Genomic DNA, 19,318 nt, shown 5'->3' on the forward strand with positions numbered 1-19,318 from the left:
GCTCATGCCAACTTTTACCATAATTCGTCACTTAGAAATGGAAATATCCGTGTTGTCTCAATAATTTCCGAACAACCCTCGTATGTTTGGAATTGTAAATATATGCTTAAAATAAATAAGAAAATAGACATATCATTTTTAAAAAGATTTTGTAATGTAAAATAAACAAAAAAAGGTCACGAGCCTTGTTTATATGACATCCACGGCCTTTGTGTCTGTTCAGTAAAGCACAATAATACTTTTAATTACAATATTATTTCTGATTAAAGTCACTTTACATTCAAAGTTGTGAAGTACTGACGGGAGTTGTTTTTATTGATGAAATTCTGAGTTATTGACGGATATCACCATATGAATCACGTTGTGTAATATTCAAAGATAGAATTAACGCTTTCAATTTCTACGATGTATTACATGTATGTATCAGTAATCGAAATATTTGTGGAAAAGTATATAAAAGCAAATTTTAACAAACAAATGATAATAAAGTTGAGTCTACGCCAGTACTGGTTCTATCTTCAGATTGGATATCCTGTCCTTTATTCCAAACGCTACTACTGTAATCGACTTCTGGCGTAGGAATACATCCAACTACAAATATATCTAAATTGTTTGTACCATTTAAAATCTAGTTACATGTCTATCTAAAGTATAAATGAATAAAGGTCTATATAGTGGTATTATGCATTTTTTGCCCCCAAAATAACAAGTTTTTTTAGTGCTTTAAATAATACGGTGGCAGATATTTTAAATCAAATTCAATATCATAATCAAAACAAGTGTGTAAAAGGTTATTACCACAGTGACGTCATAATGTAGAAATGATGTCATGAAGATTGTCTTATTTTTATAAATTGATATTTTGTAGCAAATTATGGGTGTTTTCCGATGGTTTTTTGTCTTGGAAACATCGAGCGCTAGCTTGCTTAAGTACCATTTTTTTTAGTATAATGTGTATTATATAAAGGAAAACATATGTTAAAATAGTACTTAAGCAGATCTGCGCTCTATACTTCCAAATATAAAATATAAAGAAAAATGACAATATTTTATTTGTTTTCAAATTTGCAGGAATTGGGTCATTTAGGTGACGTCATGGATAAACAGCGAATGAGCAATGATGACTAAAATCAAGATTAAAGTGAAAGGCATCCCCATTACAATGATTTATGAAGATTTGATTTTTGTACGACACTATTTAAAAATAAGTTAAGATTAACCAGTTATTGAATCATACTGCATATAGTCTTTTCCTTGGAAAACGATGTTTCTGAATACATTACATCGAATTTATCGATTATATGAAGTACTACGTTTTGTAAGCGGTGATGATTTGTGCTTAGGTCCCAACACTCTTTTACTTCCGGTTTAACGGCGTAACTGCATAGGAAAGTTGATTAAAATCAACTCCGGGGTTGTCTCCTTTTATTTGGCCAACTTACTCCAAGTTGGTCTTCGTTCTTGGTCATGACATACATGTAATGGTTATTCCATATGGCTAGTACAAACTGCTAGGATAAAACATTTTAAAAGAAATACAAAGAACACATCCGTTAAGCAAAAATAAACTCCACTAGGCCTTATCCAACATTTGACCGATACATTGTCCCGTCATTCAAGACATAAAACCACTCAATTTTTCATTTTTTTTTTCAAAAGACATCGGACTTATGATGAAAGCAATATTTAATTGATTTTCCTCTCAACTTTATGTTCATATGTTCTGTTTAATCGCCTTTATAGTTTGATTTCTTTATTGTAACACTTTCTCTTAATGCACATTTGCAGCGTAATAGTTGATTCGAAAATAAGCTGGTATCAGATATGTCGATACTTCAATAACGGTTTATTGTTATTTCTGAAATGGTTTCTATGAATGCATGAATGCCAAATGCATAAAAATTTCTAAGGATTCTCTTTATGGATCATACCTCATCATGTTTTGAAATTTTAAACTTGTGATACGGTGTTTGCTCAGTTTATCATTTTCTTCATTCTAAATCGCACATGGATATTATTGGTTTAACCAAAAATCGGGATTTTATCATTTAATTCTACTTATGTGAAAATGAAAATAGTATGAAGTTGTATTAAGGGTTATAGTCACCACCTGTTTACCGCTGTAATTTATTAGTAAGCATCATTTAAAACGTTTTGCTTCTTGAAATATATTTGTATTTGATAAAGCTATAAATCTAATACCTGTAGTTAAAGGTACTTGGAACACCTGTTTCCGACACCAGTCTACTATAAGAAACAACGACCAAAACATATTAGATGACCAAAATGATCACAGTCTGGATTTCTGTCAGTGCAATTGTAGTTTTATTTGCAGGTCTTGATACTGGTTTATCTGCAAAGAATTCTAGTAAGTAATTGTTCAGTTTGTGTTAGAAGAATACCATATAACCGATAATTTTTGCGATTATCTAATTTTTCGTTTTTTCGCGATCATTCTTACATTCCAAATTATTTATTACACAGAATTTTTCCTGTATCGTTTTCCATAAAATCTTTTTAAATCTCAGAAAAATTAATTACGCAATTTGAAATTATGACATATTTTCCACATTTTTTCAAATTTTGTGACACGAAAAACATGCTGGATATACGGTTTTTGAGCACTGTATTAGAGTATTAGCTTTACAGAACGTTGGCAACGTCCTATTGATTGCCAAGATGTTCTCTGGGCGGGCCATAATACGAGCGATGTCTACATGATTTATCCCAAAGGAACAGGGGGATTCAAGGTGTACTGTGACATGACCACGGCTGGGGGTGGATGGACGGTAAAGAATATATTTGCTTTGCAAATAATGTTTTAGAAAAAAAAAGTGCGGCCATATCGTTGTTACTTATGTATAAAAAATTAAGACCTGGAATAGAGGTGACAAAAGTACCGTACCGCTCATGGGTATATTGCCCTGAAATATTGTTAAATTATCTGCTACTGATTATAAATGTTACAGTATTACACAAAAAACCTCAAAAAAATTATCAAAATTAAAATAAAAAATATTAATAAACATATAATTTTGAATTTAAAATTATAATTCAAAAAGGTCAATAAAAATTTCGAATTGTCAAAAGTCACATAGAATCATGTTTCGGGCTCGATACTGTAGAAAAATGTCACTGGAAGTTCTGCTGAGAGAGAAAAACATTAAGTAGATTAATTTTCATAATCATAATTAAAAATGCCGATGCTACATCAGCTGCCTCTGTTTAGGGCTTATTTCTGAAGAGGTTCTATATTCAATGTCAAAGTATATCTTATTTCCCCTATTACGCATATTAAATACAAAAGATATTGTGTTTTGTGGGGTTTTTTTTTTATAATTATTCGTCTGGTGATCAAATATCTGTAACATAGATCTATTCGTATCATCATTTTTACGTTCCAGGTTCTTCAAAAAAGGAAAAATGGGAACGTCAACTTTAACAGATATTGGAAAGACTATCAATATGGATTTGGAATTATCAGAGGAGAATACTGGATTGGTTATTTTAGCTTGATTTGATATTTTCTTATTTAAAACTATATTATAAAATGCAACCTCTATTCATTTAATTAAATAATCACTTTCATCGTACTGAATTTGCTTGGCGCATGTAGAAATGGTAGAAATATGCATTTTAGTCTAATCCATTCAAATGAAATGTAAATGTGAATTTCAAAACTTATATCAACACCTCAATTTAGTGGTACTGAATGAGATGTCTCATTAATTCTTTAAAACATTGATAAACCTGTAACGTGTTTTGACCTGGGTTCTGAAGGATAATGTATTAAATCAATTTTACTCAAACTCTACCTGAGTTAATAATTATTGTTATAATAATTTTTCTCTAATTTTGTAACGTTTAAATCACTTTTAATAATTCATGGGGATAATGTATGATGTGGGCTTTCTGCACTGTGTTTCTATACTCGGTTCCTAGAGAGAGAGAGAGAGAGAGAGAGGTACTTGGTCTTTCTTTCTACTTCAACCCATCTTCTCTACTGTTTGCTGGCGACTCTCCAAGATTCCACATATACAATTGGAGTACTCCACTCCATATATCGTCAGGTCATATCATTTCCCACCCCTATCTTATTATTAAAACGTTTATTTTGATAGGGTATAATCATTACAACCCTTACTATATTAGCATCTCCAATAGGAAACCAGAGAATTCATCAGCTGACCTCTCAAGGTTGGTATGAGCTGAGAGTTGACATGTCAGACTTCAAACCGCAAAGACGATACGCATTCTACCGAATTTTTTCTGTTGGAAATAAAGCCTCAGGATACCGATTAACGGTTGGAGAATACGAAGGAAACGCAGGTATGTTTGAATAGATAGAGAGAAACTTAAAACATTTGTGTGTTGTTAGGTTTCAAATTGAGTCATCATTTCAAAACTACAACTTATCTAATAGATGCGTAAATTACCAAAACATCGGTGACACTTAATTTGAAGATAAAGAATATTATAATCAGATGATTGTCGAAATTTTAGATACTTAAACCTACTTTTAAAAACTAATTTCAATATTATTTCTATTTTTCTTTTACGGCTTTGGATGAACAACTTCAAACTGTGTCATTGCTCACATTATCAGGTATCAGTAGTCCATAATGGGAGATTGTTTATAGGAATTACTATTTACACAAAATCTTTCTTTGACAAAACAAAGAAAAATATTTATGTCACACTTTTGGTCGTAAAACCTAATGTTTAAGTTGAAATTTAATAATCATAATCTAAAAGAAGATAACGGAATTATATGGAATAGGGAATTTCATATCAGGGCCAACATTCACCGCCTAGGACTCGGCGAAGCATCTACCGAGAGTATTAATTTTGTCCCCATAATTGAATTTCATAACCCTAGGCAATGCAAGTATATAATGTAATTTTTTTCTTGTTTTATACTTTTTATATAAGTGTTTATGTCATCTGAATGTACATATGTAAATAATGGAATGAACAGAAACATATATTTGACTTTTGTATTACAAAAAAGTTTGATTTACCTCATTATGTCTGAGGGGCTTTTGTAAAAACTAAGAGAATATCGTTATCAGCTATCACTTTTCATTCCACAACAAAGCAAACAATGGCATTGCAATACATTGAACATCATTCAAAAATGTGAGAAAACACCCGCTAATCTTAAAATTCTCACCGAATCATTTTTGTTATTGTACATGTATAACGGGGAAATGTATGGGGTTTCTTCATTGTTTTTCAGGAAGAAATAAGTTTTTGGAAAGATAACCATTAAGCAAAAATAGAATAAGTAAATTGTGAACAATACAAAATATCACATTTTGTCAAATGGTGTCCAGTTTGATTTTACAGTTTTATATCTAAGAATTTTAAAAATTGAGTTAAATTGTTGCTTAAACTATAGGCGAACACTTAAGTTGACATTCCTTGTTAACAGACAAGACGTCATTGAAATATAGATGTGAAAGACAATCAAACTGTAAAATATTAACGTTATCATCATAAGACATTTGTGATAAATTTGCTATGCACTTGATTTAATATTATACAAAACAATATCATGATGCAGTTATATGTTTTCGGATAAAAATGTTGGGTGTTAACTTTAATGAGTTGCATGTCGACGTTAATAAGTTGCATGTAGATATGTAGAATGCCGACAAAAGTAAGTGCATTCATATGTGGGTAATACAATTTTTTTCGGATAATAATTTAAAAGTGTTTCTTCCCTTTTTGATAAATTTGAAGATAAGTAAAATATTTTGTCAAGATATATTGTACATTTATTGATATATAAAATCTTTTGTATTTATTTCTAGGCGATTCATTAAAATACCACAATGGGGGTTCATTTCACACAAAAGATCGAGACATAAATGGATGTTCGAATGCATATAAAGGTGGATGGTGGTATAAACACTGTCACCATTCAAATCTCAATGGGCTTTACCTGAAAGGCAGTCACTCTTCATATGCTGATGGCGTGAACTGGTATCATTGGCATGATTTTCATTACTCGCTTAGAACTACAGAAATGAAAATCAGAAGACAATAGATATGATTTGTTGTATGAGCTGGTTATGGTTCCGGATTTCATGAAGAATATATGCTTTGCGAAGAAAAGCAATGTGTCTTTAACATTAAAAAAACTCAATGTTTTCTGCTCTCATACTCATAGGTTCCAAACAAAGATTACGTTTTGTCTGTTTTACATCTTATATATGGCATTTTTGATATATTTTAGCCAGTTCGGTGTATTTAAGCATATATAAAAGATAGAGTTGCACTAAGAGCTGAAAATGACAAACTACTTTTGGTCTTTTCTGTATTGTAATAAAAAAAACATACGTCTTAATTTCTTACTTCTCATATATATCCACATTTGGATTTTTCAGGAAATGCAAAAAAAAATTCAAAAAAATTTGCAGGCGTCACGCTGATCCCTGATACATTATCTACCAAATTGAATTACTAGTATGTGATTTTGTTTTAACATATGCTTATAATAAATTCTATACTTCAAGTTCTCCTGTACCCAATATTGATATTCGTTTTTAGAAATTGATAGTTATTTTTCGGAAAAAACAAACGTTACGCAACTTTCATCATTGTCAATAACTTTAGCAAGGGGTGCACATTGCTCAGAGGTGATAAAAAAAAACTAGCATACAGATTTTTATAGACAATTTTTCCAGTGGTCATGTATTGTTAGATTGCAAATTGATAGTTTAAAGCTAGTCTTTCCATGATTGAGTCCATTTAGTGCCGAGTAAAGAACTATTTTATAGGTTTTGTTCGTTGAGAATTTCGGTTACGTGACTTTTAAGTACAAAGATTTAAATACATGATTTATTTATATGGAATGTAAATGAGGCTAGATGGTCAACAATTATGCACCATGTCTGCTTTACAACTTTACACATACTATTTTTAGCAATATTGTTCATTTTGGAAAAGATTAATTTTAGAAATGTCAATTTTACTCGGTTAACTTGGTTGATTATCGGAGGGTTTAGTCGAGCGATAGTCGAATACTCGATGATTTATTTCATACTGTGTGTCCTTTTCAAATCAAATAATGCTACTGCCACATACATCCTAATATCTTAAAATACAAAAATGAAAAACGTAAGATAATATTCAGTTTATGTTCTTGATTTAAAATAAATTGAAAAGTATTCTATCAAAATGTTCTGGGGTTTTTTCTTCTAAAGCTTACACATAAATGAGCTTCATATCATCTTAAGCAAATCCAATGTAACATATACAATGTTCATTAAATAATTGTCCGGGTCTAATCAATTATCAAAGATTTCAATGATTTTAAAAACAAACGCCTTGAGATGATTATTAAAAATGATTAAATTTTTGATTATGCAAATATCTAATCCAGTAAATAACTCATTAGAACATACTCAAATTGATCACAAGTACAAGTACATGTCTGCCTTAGTAAATCAAACGAGATCAATTATTAGCCGCTTCACAAATACATTAAAGATACCGGTGTGATGAACAGATCAAACATGTTGAGAATAAGATAAAAATAACTCTAAGCCATGCCCCCTGATGGTTTGATAAAAGTTGCAAAACGGCACGAATAAAATTCCATTTGGCAAAGAAAATCCATTTGGCAAACAAAATCCACAACAAACATAAGCCCGACGAAAACAAAATTTCTATCAGGGTTAAAAGCAAAGAATACAAGACAACTCTAGGCCGATGTACAGTGTATTGAAGATTACAAGGCCAATTTAGAAATAAAATAGTCTTCGCAGTAAATATAAAAGGGACTTTAAAAAAAAAATTAAATCAATCGGATCAAGTTAGTAAAAGCTCGGTCAATATTGATGATTGTATGATTTCTTGCTGAGTATGCATGAAACTGAACGCACCGATAGTTTTAATATGGAGCAACCAAGTTTTGAGTATGAGGAAACTACTATATAAATAGTGCCTGTTTGGGAGGGTAACAGTTGAAATTGACACCCCGAGAAAACCATTGTCAACCGACGCGAAGCGGAGGTTGACAATGGTTTTCGAGGGGTGTCAATTTCAACTGTTATCCTCCCAAACAGGCACTATTTATTTTGTTATACTAAATGTCTTTTTTAAAATTTTTAAGAAAATTTTACTGCTTTTATATAGGAATAACGTGAATTCTACAGCGAACCGTACGCGCATAATTTTCGCGCATGTAACATTTTTTAATATTACCCGTTGCCAAGTGCGTTGCTAACGCTGAGGGTAATAGTAAATATTATTAACTGCGTCTTAACCAATCAGATTTCAGTATTTAACATGAAAGTATAACAATAGTAGTTGTGAGTTTCTTGATAGTGCTATTACCGAGGAAGAAATCATCTCCGCTGTTAAAAAGTTAAAAAACAATAAATCTCCAGGTTGTGATCAAGTATTGATTGAACATATTGTATCAGTTATTGTTATATTTTTACCTGTTTGATGTTGTTTAATATTATTTTCGATACGGGAATAGCACCTGATGAATGGTTAATTAATATAGTTAAACCAGTGTATAAAAAAGGTGACCCAACACAACCAGACATGACTAAAACCAGACATAACCGACCTATTACTTTGTTGAGCTGTCTTGAAAAACTTTTTAAAAGCGACATGAAATGTATTCTGATGATTTAAACATAATTAGTGGTTGTCAGTCTGGATTTAGAAAATGATATTCTACTCTTGATAACATTATATTATTGCATTTTGGTCACATACTTTAATGCAATATAAAAAGAAACTGTTTTGTGCTTTTATTGATTTTAAGCAAGCATTTGACACTGTGTGGCGTGAAGGTTCATAGTTTATTATTTATGAAAGTGGTATAACTGGCAAATGCCTTACATTCTTTAAAAACATGTACAAAGGTATCAAGTCAAAAGCAAAATTGAACTAGATGCTGTCATTAGACAGTACTTAATACCCGCACCATGTGTTTGCCCCTAAATAACACTGTTTTATACCAGTTTAATTAAAAATGAAGGCTACATGCAAACTCCGGTAATACATTTAAAAATTATAATTTTCATAACTGAAGGATGAGAGTCCCTGCCCATATGATAATACACATCGTGACATGAGCAGCACTTTATGTGCAATTTGGGGTAGAACTGTTTGCAGTGAATTTTCAGTTAATCAATAATCTTAACATTTTATGTCATAGGAAGTATAATGGTCTATATTATAATAATTATTACACACAAAATTAAAAATTAAATTATGCCCCTCCCCGTGGCGGTTGCCGGTTTTAGATTTGCTTCTGTGTGCCTACATGAACATCATCGTGTGCACAGATTTAGAGAAGGGGTGGGAGTGAGGGGTCCAGACCCCCCCCCCCTCCCCATGAAAATTCGTAAATTACCAAAAATACACCTTGGACCCCAATGCTCTTACAGACATGTAAACGCTCTAACCCATTGCGCTTCAATGTTAGGTAACATTATTTGGGGGGTAAATATTTAATCAATAGTCAACATACTTTATTGTTTATCTCAATAGGAAGTATACATGTACATCACAATATGCAGGTGTCCTGCACCACCTTAAAGCTGTTATTTACCTAATAAAATAGTGCAAGTGGATGTGAAGAATAGGTCATAAAAATACATGCATGTTACAAATGACTGATCTTTGTCTGAAGTTACGTACACAACACAGGTTTGCATGTCTCATTAGCGGGTACTAGTTTTACCCAGCTATTCGATTAGATGGGTTCACGTGTATACATACATGGGTGTTGCTAAAACGCGGAACGGAAAACGGAACGGAAGGAAAACGGAAAATCTTATCTAATGTTATTTACCTCATAGATTTGTTAAGTATGCTAAAACGATATACTTTATGTACCTTTTTAATTTTTTTTGAAAGATTAGCAATATTAGATTATTTATTCAAGAATATTTATTTCCTCAAAATTAACAGTACATGCATTGACCACTATATTCTATCCCAAAATATCCTCGATTCACTTTTTGCTGTATATTTATATATACCTCAGGGTTCAAGCGATTCTCTTTTAGAAGCATTAAACATTCTCATTATTCTTTCTTTAAAACGTCCTCTCTAGCTTATCAGCTGGTATAAATACACGGCTAAAAATAAAGAAGTCTACGGGGTTTTGCATTTTAACAGACCCGGATGATGGTGTTGAAAAATTGTGCAAGGTCTTCTGAGTGACTTCCAAATGTAGAAAAGATGTCAACATTTTCCATTATAAATCGTCCAAATGTGCTGCATGAATATTTTGGGATCGACAGACTATAGTCCCAATATATAATCGGAAAATCAAACCAGGCAACGTCTAGAGCTCTCTATTCGGATCATATGTATATAGCTGCTGGAATAAACAACTGCATGCTTTGTAATGCAAACGTAAACAAAATTGCATAGCTAAAAATACTAGTTTCACAAATTACTAGTTTCACAAATTACCGGGTATTTTAATGTTTACTGTATTTCAATTTTTTAATGTCGTCAGTCCGACAGTTTTTTTCTTCCATCTCAATGATACTGTATCGTCTGTATGATAAAAGATCGTCTAGAACACCGAAAATTCAATTTTGATGTAAGTATATACATGTACATCATATTTGAAAATAATATAAAAATACTCAAAACACGCATAAAACGCTTTCACTAACTGCGTACGTTACGCTAATATGCCAGCAATACCATATAAGAGAAATAAGTAAAAAGTTATAGCTAATTTGCTCGTTTAATCATGTTAATGTTTCACAATTCGTATACATTTGATTTTTCCGTTTCGTACTCAACTAAAGCCGAATAAATACAATGCTATAATTGATAGACATTCATATGAATATTAATAAGATAGCAACATGTTGATAATCATTCATTAGATATAAATAAAAGATACAAAGTAAATCGTTTCTGGCCAGTCTATACCCTTTTTAAGGGATAAACGTGATGATATTTTCCATTCCGTTCCGTTTTCCGTTCCGCGTTTTAGCAACACCCATACATACATGTCTGTGTTTTCCGTATGCAGAAAAGGATTACGGTAGTTAAGATCAGCTAAAGGAATTCATTATTGTGTTTTAATTGGATTATCATTATGATGTTGACCAATTTAGGTAAGCATAATACATGTAGTAGCAGTAGCACAATATAATAAGATGCCAGCATGGGATTCCTGCCAGCATACATACACATGTATATAAGTTCTACTTTCACTTTCTAAATGTAATCTCCCTTTGACAGCATACTGTATCATCATCTTTTAATATTTAAATAAGCTTATCATCGTTACCTATCCTATCGCATTTGTAAAGTTTCTGTCATTTTAGTTGCAAAAGTTATTTTTTTCATTTGTCAGACTGCATGCACTGTTGAGTTGACCCCATATTGACCCTGTATAAACAATTTCTTATTAAATTTGTGTATTTCATATGTAAGTAAGTGTAGACACTTATATTTTTTATATGAGTAATAATAGGAAGGAAGGAGTATTTCTTTCTTAATGTATTATAATGCATCAAATACAATGTAGGTCATGACCTTATGGGACTGTTCTGACCCCACGAAACAGGAAAATGCAAAATATCTTCTAAAGTCATTATTGTAGTATCCTTAAGCACTGGATTACTATAGATTAATATCGATTGTCAATGACCCATCACATGGAACACACTATGCATTTCAGACTCTTTTAATCAAGGGCAATAATCCAAAGATACATTACATACAGAGTTATTGTTCTTACATATAATCATTACATTCCTCCTTTTCTTGAATTTAAACATAATTCAAATTTATTTGAAATTTAAACTGAAATGAGTTTTAACTTTAAAGTCCAAAATCAAGATAAAATTCACTGAAATGAGTTACGTCCAAAATTTTTTTAAACAGTCCATAAAATTTTCACTTTATGTCAAAACAAAGTCTTTGAACCGATCCGGTAACTTGTGTTGCCGAACTGGTCTTGTACGCACAGAGTCTCCACGGTCTGTCTCAATCTTCTGGTCATCGTCCATGTCAGTGATCTTCAGGTCGTCCCCATCATCTGGTAATTTACTTTGTGGAAGATCTAGGTCAGTCACATCGTCTGCATCATCAAGTGGAACGCTACCGTCAATCTCCAGATTTTTCACTTGCTTTACGTTCCTGCGATATGTACCTCCATGTGGTGCCTTCAGCAAAACTTCATTTCCTGTACGTCCAACGACCTCGTATGGTTTTGTCTCAAAGGCAGGTGAAAGTTTGTTTTCTTTTGGCTGCTGAACCAACACTTGGTCTCCAACTTGTACTTGGCTGTATTTTGCGTTTCTACTCTTGTCTGCATATTCTTTCTCTTTCTTCTTTTTTATCCAGTCTTTAACTCGGATATCTCCCTCATCTCTCTCTGGAAAACTGGGAATCTTGGTCTTCACTGGATATCGGAAAATGAGTTTGTTTGGTGCAACTCCAGTTACTGTATATGGTGTGTTTCTATAAGCTGATAGAAATTTTGGTAACTCCTTTCTCCAATCCTTTCCCTCAACATGAGCTGTCCTGATAGTTTGTTCTGTCGCTCGACTTCTCCATTAGCTTGTGGCCAATAAGGTGTTGATGTTTCATGGTTGATGCTGTATTCTTCTAAAAACTTTTCAAATTCTGCTGAACGAAATTGGGCTCCATTGTCACTCCTAAGGGTGTCAGGAATACCATATCGAGCAAAAATCTCCTCCAAACATTCAATGATCTTGGTTGATCCTGTGTTCTTCAAAATAAAAGTTTCAAAGAAACGGCTGTAATAGTCCACATACACCAATACTGATTCTCCTGTTGGAAACGGTCCCATTAGATCAATTGCTGTTGCTTGCCATGGATAATCTGGAAGCACTTTACGGCGTAACGGCTCAGGTGACGATGGACCTCCTACTACTTGACATGCGTAACATTTCTTGCAAACACGTTCAGCATCACTGTCAATCTTTGGCCACCATACTTTCTCTCTCAGTCGTTGTTTGGTTTTAGTGATTCCTTGGTGTCCCTCATGAGCAGCGCTTAAAACTCTCTCCCTCAAACTGGTTGGAATCACAATACGTGTACCTCTGAGGATCACCTTTCCTATGCTGCACAGTTCAGTTTTAACGGATACGTAGCTTTCCTCACAATCTGTCCAATTTCCAGTTAGTAAGGCTTCCTTCACTCAGTGTAACTCAAGATCTCCAGCGGACTCTTTCTCCACCTCCTGAATCGTCAAGGTTCTTGGTACGGCTTGCAGAGCCACGAATCTCACAAAATCCTCTGATATTTCACTTGGTGAGGGTGCATCAGATTTATATATACACAGTCGAGAAAGTACATCAGCAACATTTTTGTGTCCGGGAATATACTTTACTGTGAACTGGAAGGGTTGGAGTCTCAATACCCATCGCTGAATGCGTGCACACGGGTTTGATTTCTTGCTGTAAATGAACTGTAAAGGCTTATGGTCTGTCAGCAAATCAAATTCGATGCCATACAAATACATGTAAAAGCGTTCACACGCCCACACCAGTGCTAGGGCTTCTTTCTCGGTCTGCGAGTATCTTCTTTCAACATCTGTCAAACTTTTGCTTGCAAAGCAAATAATACGGGGCTCTCCCTGTTGTATCTGTACTAACACTGCACCAAGCCCCACAGGACTGGCATCCGCTATCACTTGAGTTCTCGCTTTTGGATCAAAATATCCTAAAGTCTCAGCTTTCGATAAACTTGTCTTCAGCTTTCGGAATGCTTTGTCTTGTTCAGGACCCCAAGTAAATGGTTGGTTTTTCCTCGTCAAAAGTCTTAACGGTTCTGACAGTGATGCTAGGTTTGGAATGAACTTTCCACAATATGTAACCAATCCCAGGAAACTTCTGACTTCTGATGTGTTTGTTGGTGGTCTAGCTTCTACTATAGCTTTCACCTTCTCTCGGGTCGGGTCGATTCCTTTGTCTGATAAGACGTGTCCCATGAACTCTAGTTTTCGGAGACGAAGTTGACATTTTTCCTTATTAAATGTCAATCCCTTGCTGCCTAATTTCTCAATCACAGCTAGCAATCTGCGGTCGTGCTTTTCCATTGTTTTGGCATGTACAATAATGTCGTCCGACATATTTCTCACTCCATCACATCCATGAAGTGCCTGCTGAATGGTGTGCTGATAAATCTCAGGTGCAGAAGTGACACCAAAACTAAGTCTCTTGTAGCGAAACAGTCCAATATGAGTAACAAAAGTGGTAATGTCACGAGATTCATCAGCTAGCTCCAATTGATGAAAACCCCACTTAAGGTCTAACTTGCTGAAAATACAACTCCCATTTAGCTCATGCAGGATCTCATCAATGGTAGGTATTGGATGTCTCTCTCTAATAATGGCCTCATTAGCTTGCCTCATGTCCACGCACAGACGAATATCTCCAGACTGCTTCGGTGTGACAACAATAGGGCTGACCCAAGATGATGGTCCCTCAACTGGCTCAATGATGTCCATGTCCTGTAACTCCTTGAGTTTTGCCTCAACCTTCTCCCTCATAGCGAATGGAATCCTCCTGACTTGCTGTGCTACAGGTGTAACATTCTCATCTATATGTAACATCAACTTAAAGTTCTTTAACTTTCCCACACCATTAAAGTACTTTTCATATTTGGTAAATATACTGGCTTCTGACAGGAAATTTGCATGTGCCACCTTCAGAATTCCGAGCTCTGTTGCTGTTTTATGTCCTAACAGGGCCTGTCCTTTACCTTGAATCACAATGAACTCTGCTTTCACTGAAGAATTCCCCACTGAAATGTCTGCCATAAAGCTTCCTAGGGTGTCCAGTGGTTTTGAACTTCCATACGGATAAAGTTTTTTACTAGATCGCTGTGACGTACATCTTACTCTTTTCTTCTTTAACTCCTCCCATAAGGAGTGATCCAGTACGTTACAACTAGCACCAGAGTCGACAATCATCACAATATCTTCTACTCCACCAATATTTGTGGTAACGGTTGGGTGATACGGTCCATTGACTGTAAGTGTTTCAAGTGTTTCTTGTGGGTTATCCATAGACAATGTAAATGCATAAGCTTCATCAGAATCCTCCTGATCTGTTGTGTCCACCAGTCTAACTCGTGGCTTCGGTTTGCTGCGTCCGGAATATTTGTGACTATAATTGTGAGTCTTTGGTGTGAACGATTTACAGCACTTAGCAAAGTGATCGGGCTTGTTGCATTTAAGACATTTTTGACCGATGGCTGGACATGCTGGATCTGACCTAATGTGTCCTCTTTGACCACACCTATAACAAGTTATACTTGAGTTCGGTTTGTGTTTTCGTACACTTACTTTATTCACAAAAGCTTCTGAATTCCTTCCTCCTTCAATTCCGGTAGCTTGTTGTTGACTTTGTTCAAAAGCCCTTGCTGTAGTTAACGTTTGCTCGAGTGTCAAATCACCCCCTCTTTCCAGTAATTTCCTACGTAAGTGAGATGATTTGCATTTTTCGATGACTTGATCCCTAATATGTTCGTCTGCATTGTCAAAATTACAATGTTGCGCTTTCTGTTTCAATCGAGTCACAAACTTATTGTTCTTACATATAATCATTACAATTATGATGCATCAACTGGTGTAAAGTACATTAATGACCCCCAGGTGTTGTCTTTAACACCCCCCCCCCCCCCCCCCCCCCCCGCCTTTATGAAATAGGAAATGATATGATACACTGTATATTTTGTTAACTTCTGAGATCTGAGATCCTCATCCCTAAACCGTTTAATTTATTTTTGCTCTTTGTGTCATTGCGCGTAAAATTGTATTGTAAGATTATGCCCCCTTGGAGACACCCTGACATTTTAGAACTAGAAATAATAATGTATTTTATCTTATTCATGTGTTATACAGTAGTGTTTGATCCATGTGGGTAATTCCTAGCCTAATGATGTCACTGCTTTGTTTAGGAGACTTTACAATTGCCCCAAATAGGTGAATACACATGGCAGTGATGCATATAACATTTTGTTTATAAATCTTAAAAATTGAATTAAGCAATTTCCAAAATGTTAATGTGAATCACGAGAGAAAAAGCAATCAAGAAATGATTTAAAATTTGCTACTGTACACATGTAAGAATGTATTAAGAAGACTGAATCTTTATAAGCAGGTTAGATTGGGGGGGGGGGATGAATGTGGAGTATAAACATTTATAATTTGAATCATTTATTGTTATTAATTAATTTTAACTTGTCAATGAATACTACTTATTGACCCAAGGTAGAAATATGACCTCTGATCGTATCTCAATAGATCATTTGTCAATTATGCAAGGTGTAATGTAATTTTTTTTAAGAATAACATTTTTTACCAGTTTATAAAAGTTTTTAGACACCCAAATTATATTTTGATTTTAATAGATTATTCGACAAGGAAGGGGGGGGGGGGGGGGGGGGGGGAGAGAGAACAGTTTATATTTGAGTTTGTTTGGGAGTGGGGGTTCCAAGTCATATATTTGACAATTTTTTAATGTAATTTAAAATAAGACTAAGCCATACTACAGTCATGAACATGAATAGTATAGAACAAAACACAAATTAATACATGTACATGTATATATACATAGGAAGTATTACAAAACAGATGATTGATCTATATCTGGGTTCTTAAATTGAATCATATATCATGTACATATTATATTATTGTTTCTTTGTTCAAGGCATTTAAGATGGTATGTAGGTCATGATCCCAAGTGCTCTTCCTGAAATTATCAAATATCATAAAAACCATTGAGATCCCCACCTTAATCCAAAGATATTATTCCTCCTTAGGTCATGCAGGCGCATCAGATCATTATGGCATGTAAGTCATGACCCTAAGGGGTCATCCTGACCCCCTTAGAATCAGAAATTGTCAATTATCTTTAAATTATTGATGTTTGATGATCCTATCTCTATTTAATCTTTATTAATTATTAAGTCTCCTGAATGAAGTTTGGAGACTTATTGTTTTTGTACGGTTCTTAATACATGTATATATTCTTCATCTTCTTTTTCTTCTTTCCCGCTCTGAACTTGTTTCTCAGAGATGGCTGAACATAATTGTACAAAACTCTAGGATATGATAGGCCTGCAAATCTAGTTGTGCACCCTGGTTTGATTTTTCTCATTTTGGGTTAGACAACCACTTTTCGGGGGAGGGGGGGGGGGGGAGGGGGGTGTCAAAAGGGTGTGGGGTCTAACATTGAACCTTGTAGAAAGAATCATAGACTCTATTGTAAATGGTAACTTGAAAACGGACAAAGATAATAATATAGGGTTTTCATAATCATATATTGGCTGTTACTGGCAATATATAGGGTTTATTAGATCTGACCCCTGGGGTCATCCCCACCCCCCAGGAATTTGAAATTACCATATATCTCAGAAACTGTTATAATCATGACCCCTAAACCATATATATTCATGTTTCTGATGTCAAGGGGCATCAAATGTTATGTAGGTCATGGGCCTTGTGGGTGGTCCTGACGCCCTCAAACAGCAAGTCCCTTAATATCTTCAAAACAGTTGAGATCCTCACCCTTAAACCATATATATTCTTGTACCTTGTGTCAAGGGGCATCAAACGGTATGTAGGTCATGGGCCCCGGGGGTTGTCATGACCCCCCTTGAACAGGAAGTGCACGAATATCTCAAAAACGGTTGAGATCCCCACCCCTTAACCATATATATTCTTGATCCTTAAAGGGCATCAAAAGGTATGTTCCGGTAGGTAATGGGCCTCAGGGTTAAATTTAATTTTTCAAAACCGTAATGCACATCTATGGAACAGTTCCTTTCATATCCCAAGATATGATGTGTCTATCCATTAAATCATAAAAGGAGTTCTAGGATCTATGTTTTTTTTTAAGTGATAAACGTCAATTTTCTGCTACATTTTGACTCCCTGGATGAAATTTAAATTTTGAAAACCTTACTGCTCATCTATAGAACAGTCCCTATCATATCCCAAGATATGATTGTCTATCCATTAAATCATAAGAGGAGCTCTTGGATCAATGTTTGATTTTTAGCTCACCTGAGCTGAAAGCTCAAGTGAGCTATTCTGATCACTTTTTGTCTGTCGTCTGTCTGTCCGTCTGTCCGTCTGTCCGTCTGTCCGTCCGTCCGTCCGTAAACTTTTCACATTTTCAACATCTTCTCAAGAACTACTAGGCCAATTTCAACCAAACTTGGCACAAATCATCCTTAGGCAAAGGGGATTCAAAGTTGTGAAAATTAAGGGCCATACCCGTTTTCAAGGGGAGATAATTAGAAATTAATGAAAAATTTCGAGAAATTTTCAAAAATCTTCTTCTCAAGAACCAGAAAGCCAGGAAAGCTGAAACTTGTGTGGAAGCATCCTCAGGTAGTGTAGATTCAAAGTTGTGAAATTCATGACCCCCGGGGGTAGGGTGGGGCCACAATGGGGGGTCAAAGTTTTACATAGGTATATATAGAGTAAATCTTTAAAAATCTTCTTCTCAGAAACTAAACAGCCAGGAGAGCTGAAACTTGTGTGGAAGCATCCTCAGGTAGTGTAGATTCAAAGTTGTGAAATTCATGACCCCCAGGGGTAGGATGGGGCCACAATGGGGGGTCAAAGTTTTACATAGGAATATATAGAGTAAATCTTTAAAAATCTTCTTCTCAGAAACTAAACAGCCAGGAAAGCTCAAACTTGTGTGGAAGCATCCTCAGGTAGTGTAGATTCAAAGTTGTGAAATTCATGACCCCCGGGGTAGGGTGGGGCCACAATGGGGGGTCGAAGTTTTACATAGGTATATATAGAGTAAATCTTTAAAAATCTTCTTCTCAGAAACTAAACAGCCAGGAAAGCTGAAACTTGTGTGGAAGCATCCTCAGGTAGTGTAGATTCAAAGTTGTGAAATTCATGACCCCCGGGGTAGGGTGGGGCCACAATGGGGGGTCAAAGTTTTACATAGGAATATATAGAGTAAATCTTTAAAAATCTTCTTCTCAGAAACTAAACAGCCAGGAAAGCTGAAACTTGTGTGGAAGCATCCTCAGGTAGTGTAGATTCAAAGTTGTGAAATTCATGACCCCCAGGGTAGGGTGGGGCCACAATGGGAGGGTCGAAGTTTTACATAGGAATATATAGAGTAAATCTTTAAAAATCATCTGCTCAGAAACTAAACAGCCAGGAAAGGTGAAACTGTTGTTGAAGCATCCTCAGGTAGTGTAGATTCAAAGTTGTGAAAATCATGATCCCTGGGGGTAGGGTGGGGCACAATGGGGGGTCGAAGTTTTACATAGGAAAATATAGAGTAAATTTAAAAATCTTCTTCTC

At 34.8% G+C, this 19,318-nt stretch overlaps 2 protein-coding genes across 2 annotated transcripts; one reads left to right on the forward strand and one right to left on the reverse strand.

Annotated features, from left to right (window-relative positions):
- Positions 1 to 2,286: 2,286 nt before the first annotated feature.
- Positions 2,287 to 7,101, forward strand: LOC128156031 (fibrinogen C domain-containing protein 1-like). Its single transcript, XM_052817988.1, has 5 exons — positions 2,287 to 2,368; positions 2,650 to 2,789; positions 3,405 to 3,501; positions 4,165 to 4,329; positions 5,817 to 7,101. The coding sequence occupies exons 1-5, from the start codon at positions 2,287 to 2,289 to the stop codon at positions 6,050 to 6,052; spliced, it is 720 nt and encodes a 239-aa protein (XP_052673948.1). The 3' UTR covers positions 6,053 to 7,101.
- A 4,805-nt stretch (positions 7,102 to 11,906) lies between these two features.
- Positions 11,907 to 12,820, reverse strand: LOC128155686 (uncharacterized). Its single transcript, XM_052817519.1, has 2 exons — positions 12,496 to 12,820; positions 11,907 to 12,409 (listed from the first exon to the last, which is right to left on the reverse strand). The coding sequence occupies exons 1-2, from the start codon at positions 12,818 to 12,820 to the stop codon at positions 11,907 to 11,909; spliced, it is 828 nt and encodes a 275-aa protein (XP_052673479.1).
- Between the last annotated feature and the right edge of the window lie 6,498 nt (positions 12,821 to 19,318).

The sequence above is a fragment of the Crassostrea angulata genome, chromosome 7, assembly GCF_025612915.1.
Source record: "Crassostrea angulata isolate pt1a10 chromosome 7, ASM2561291v2, whole genome shotgun sequence".
Taxonomy (NCBI): Eukaryota; Metazoa; Mollusca; class Bivalvia; order Ostreida; family Ostreidae; genus Magallana; species Magallana angulata.

What these genes read in the sequence shown, in the direction of transcription:
- LOC128155686 (XM_052817519.1), bottom strand. Translation starts at nt 12,820, where the DNA reads ATGGGACCGTTTCCAACAGGAGAATCAGTATTGGTGTATGTGGACTAT. An exon ending in GGAAAGGATTGGAGAAAGGA is followed by an intron (nt 12,410 to 12,495) that starts GTTACCAAAATT and finishes TCCGATATCCAG; the next exon opens with TGAAGACCAAGATTCCCAGT.
- LOC128156031 (XM_052817988.1), top strand. Translation starts at nt 2,287, where the DNA reads ATGATCACAGTCTGGATTTCTGTCAGTGCAATTGTAGTTTTATTTGCA. An exon ending in CGGCTGGGGGTGGATGGACG is followed by an intron (nt 2,790 to 3,404) that starts GTAAAGAATATA and finishes TTTACGTTCCAG; the next exon opens with GTTCTTCAAAAAAGGAAAAA. An exon ending in AGAATACGAAGGAAACGCAG is followed by an intron (nt 4,330 to 5,816) that starts GTATGTTTGAAT and finishes ATTTATTTCTAG; the next exon opens with GCGATTCATTAAAATACCAC.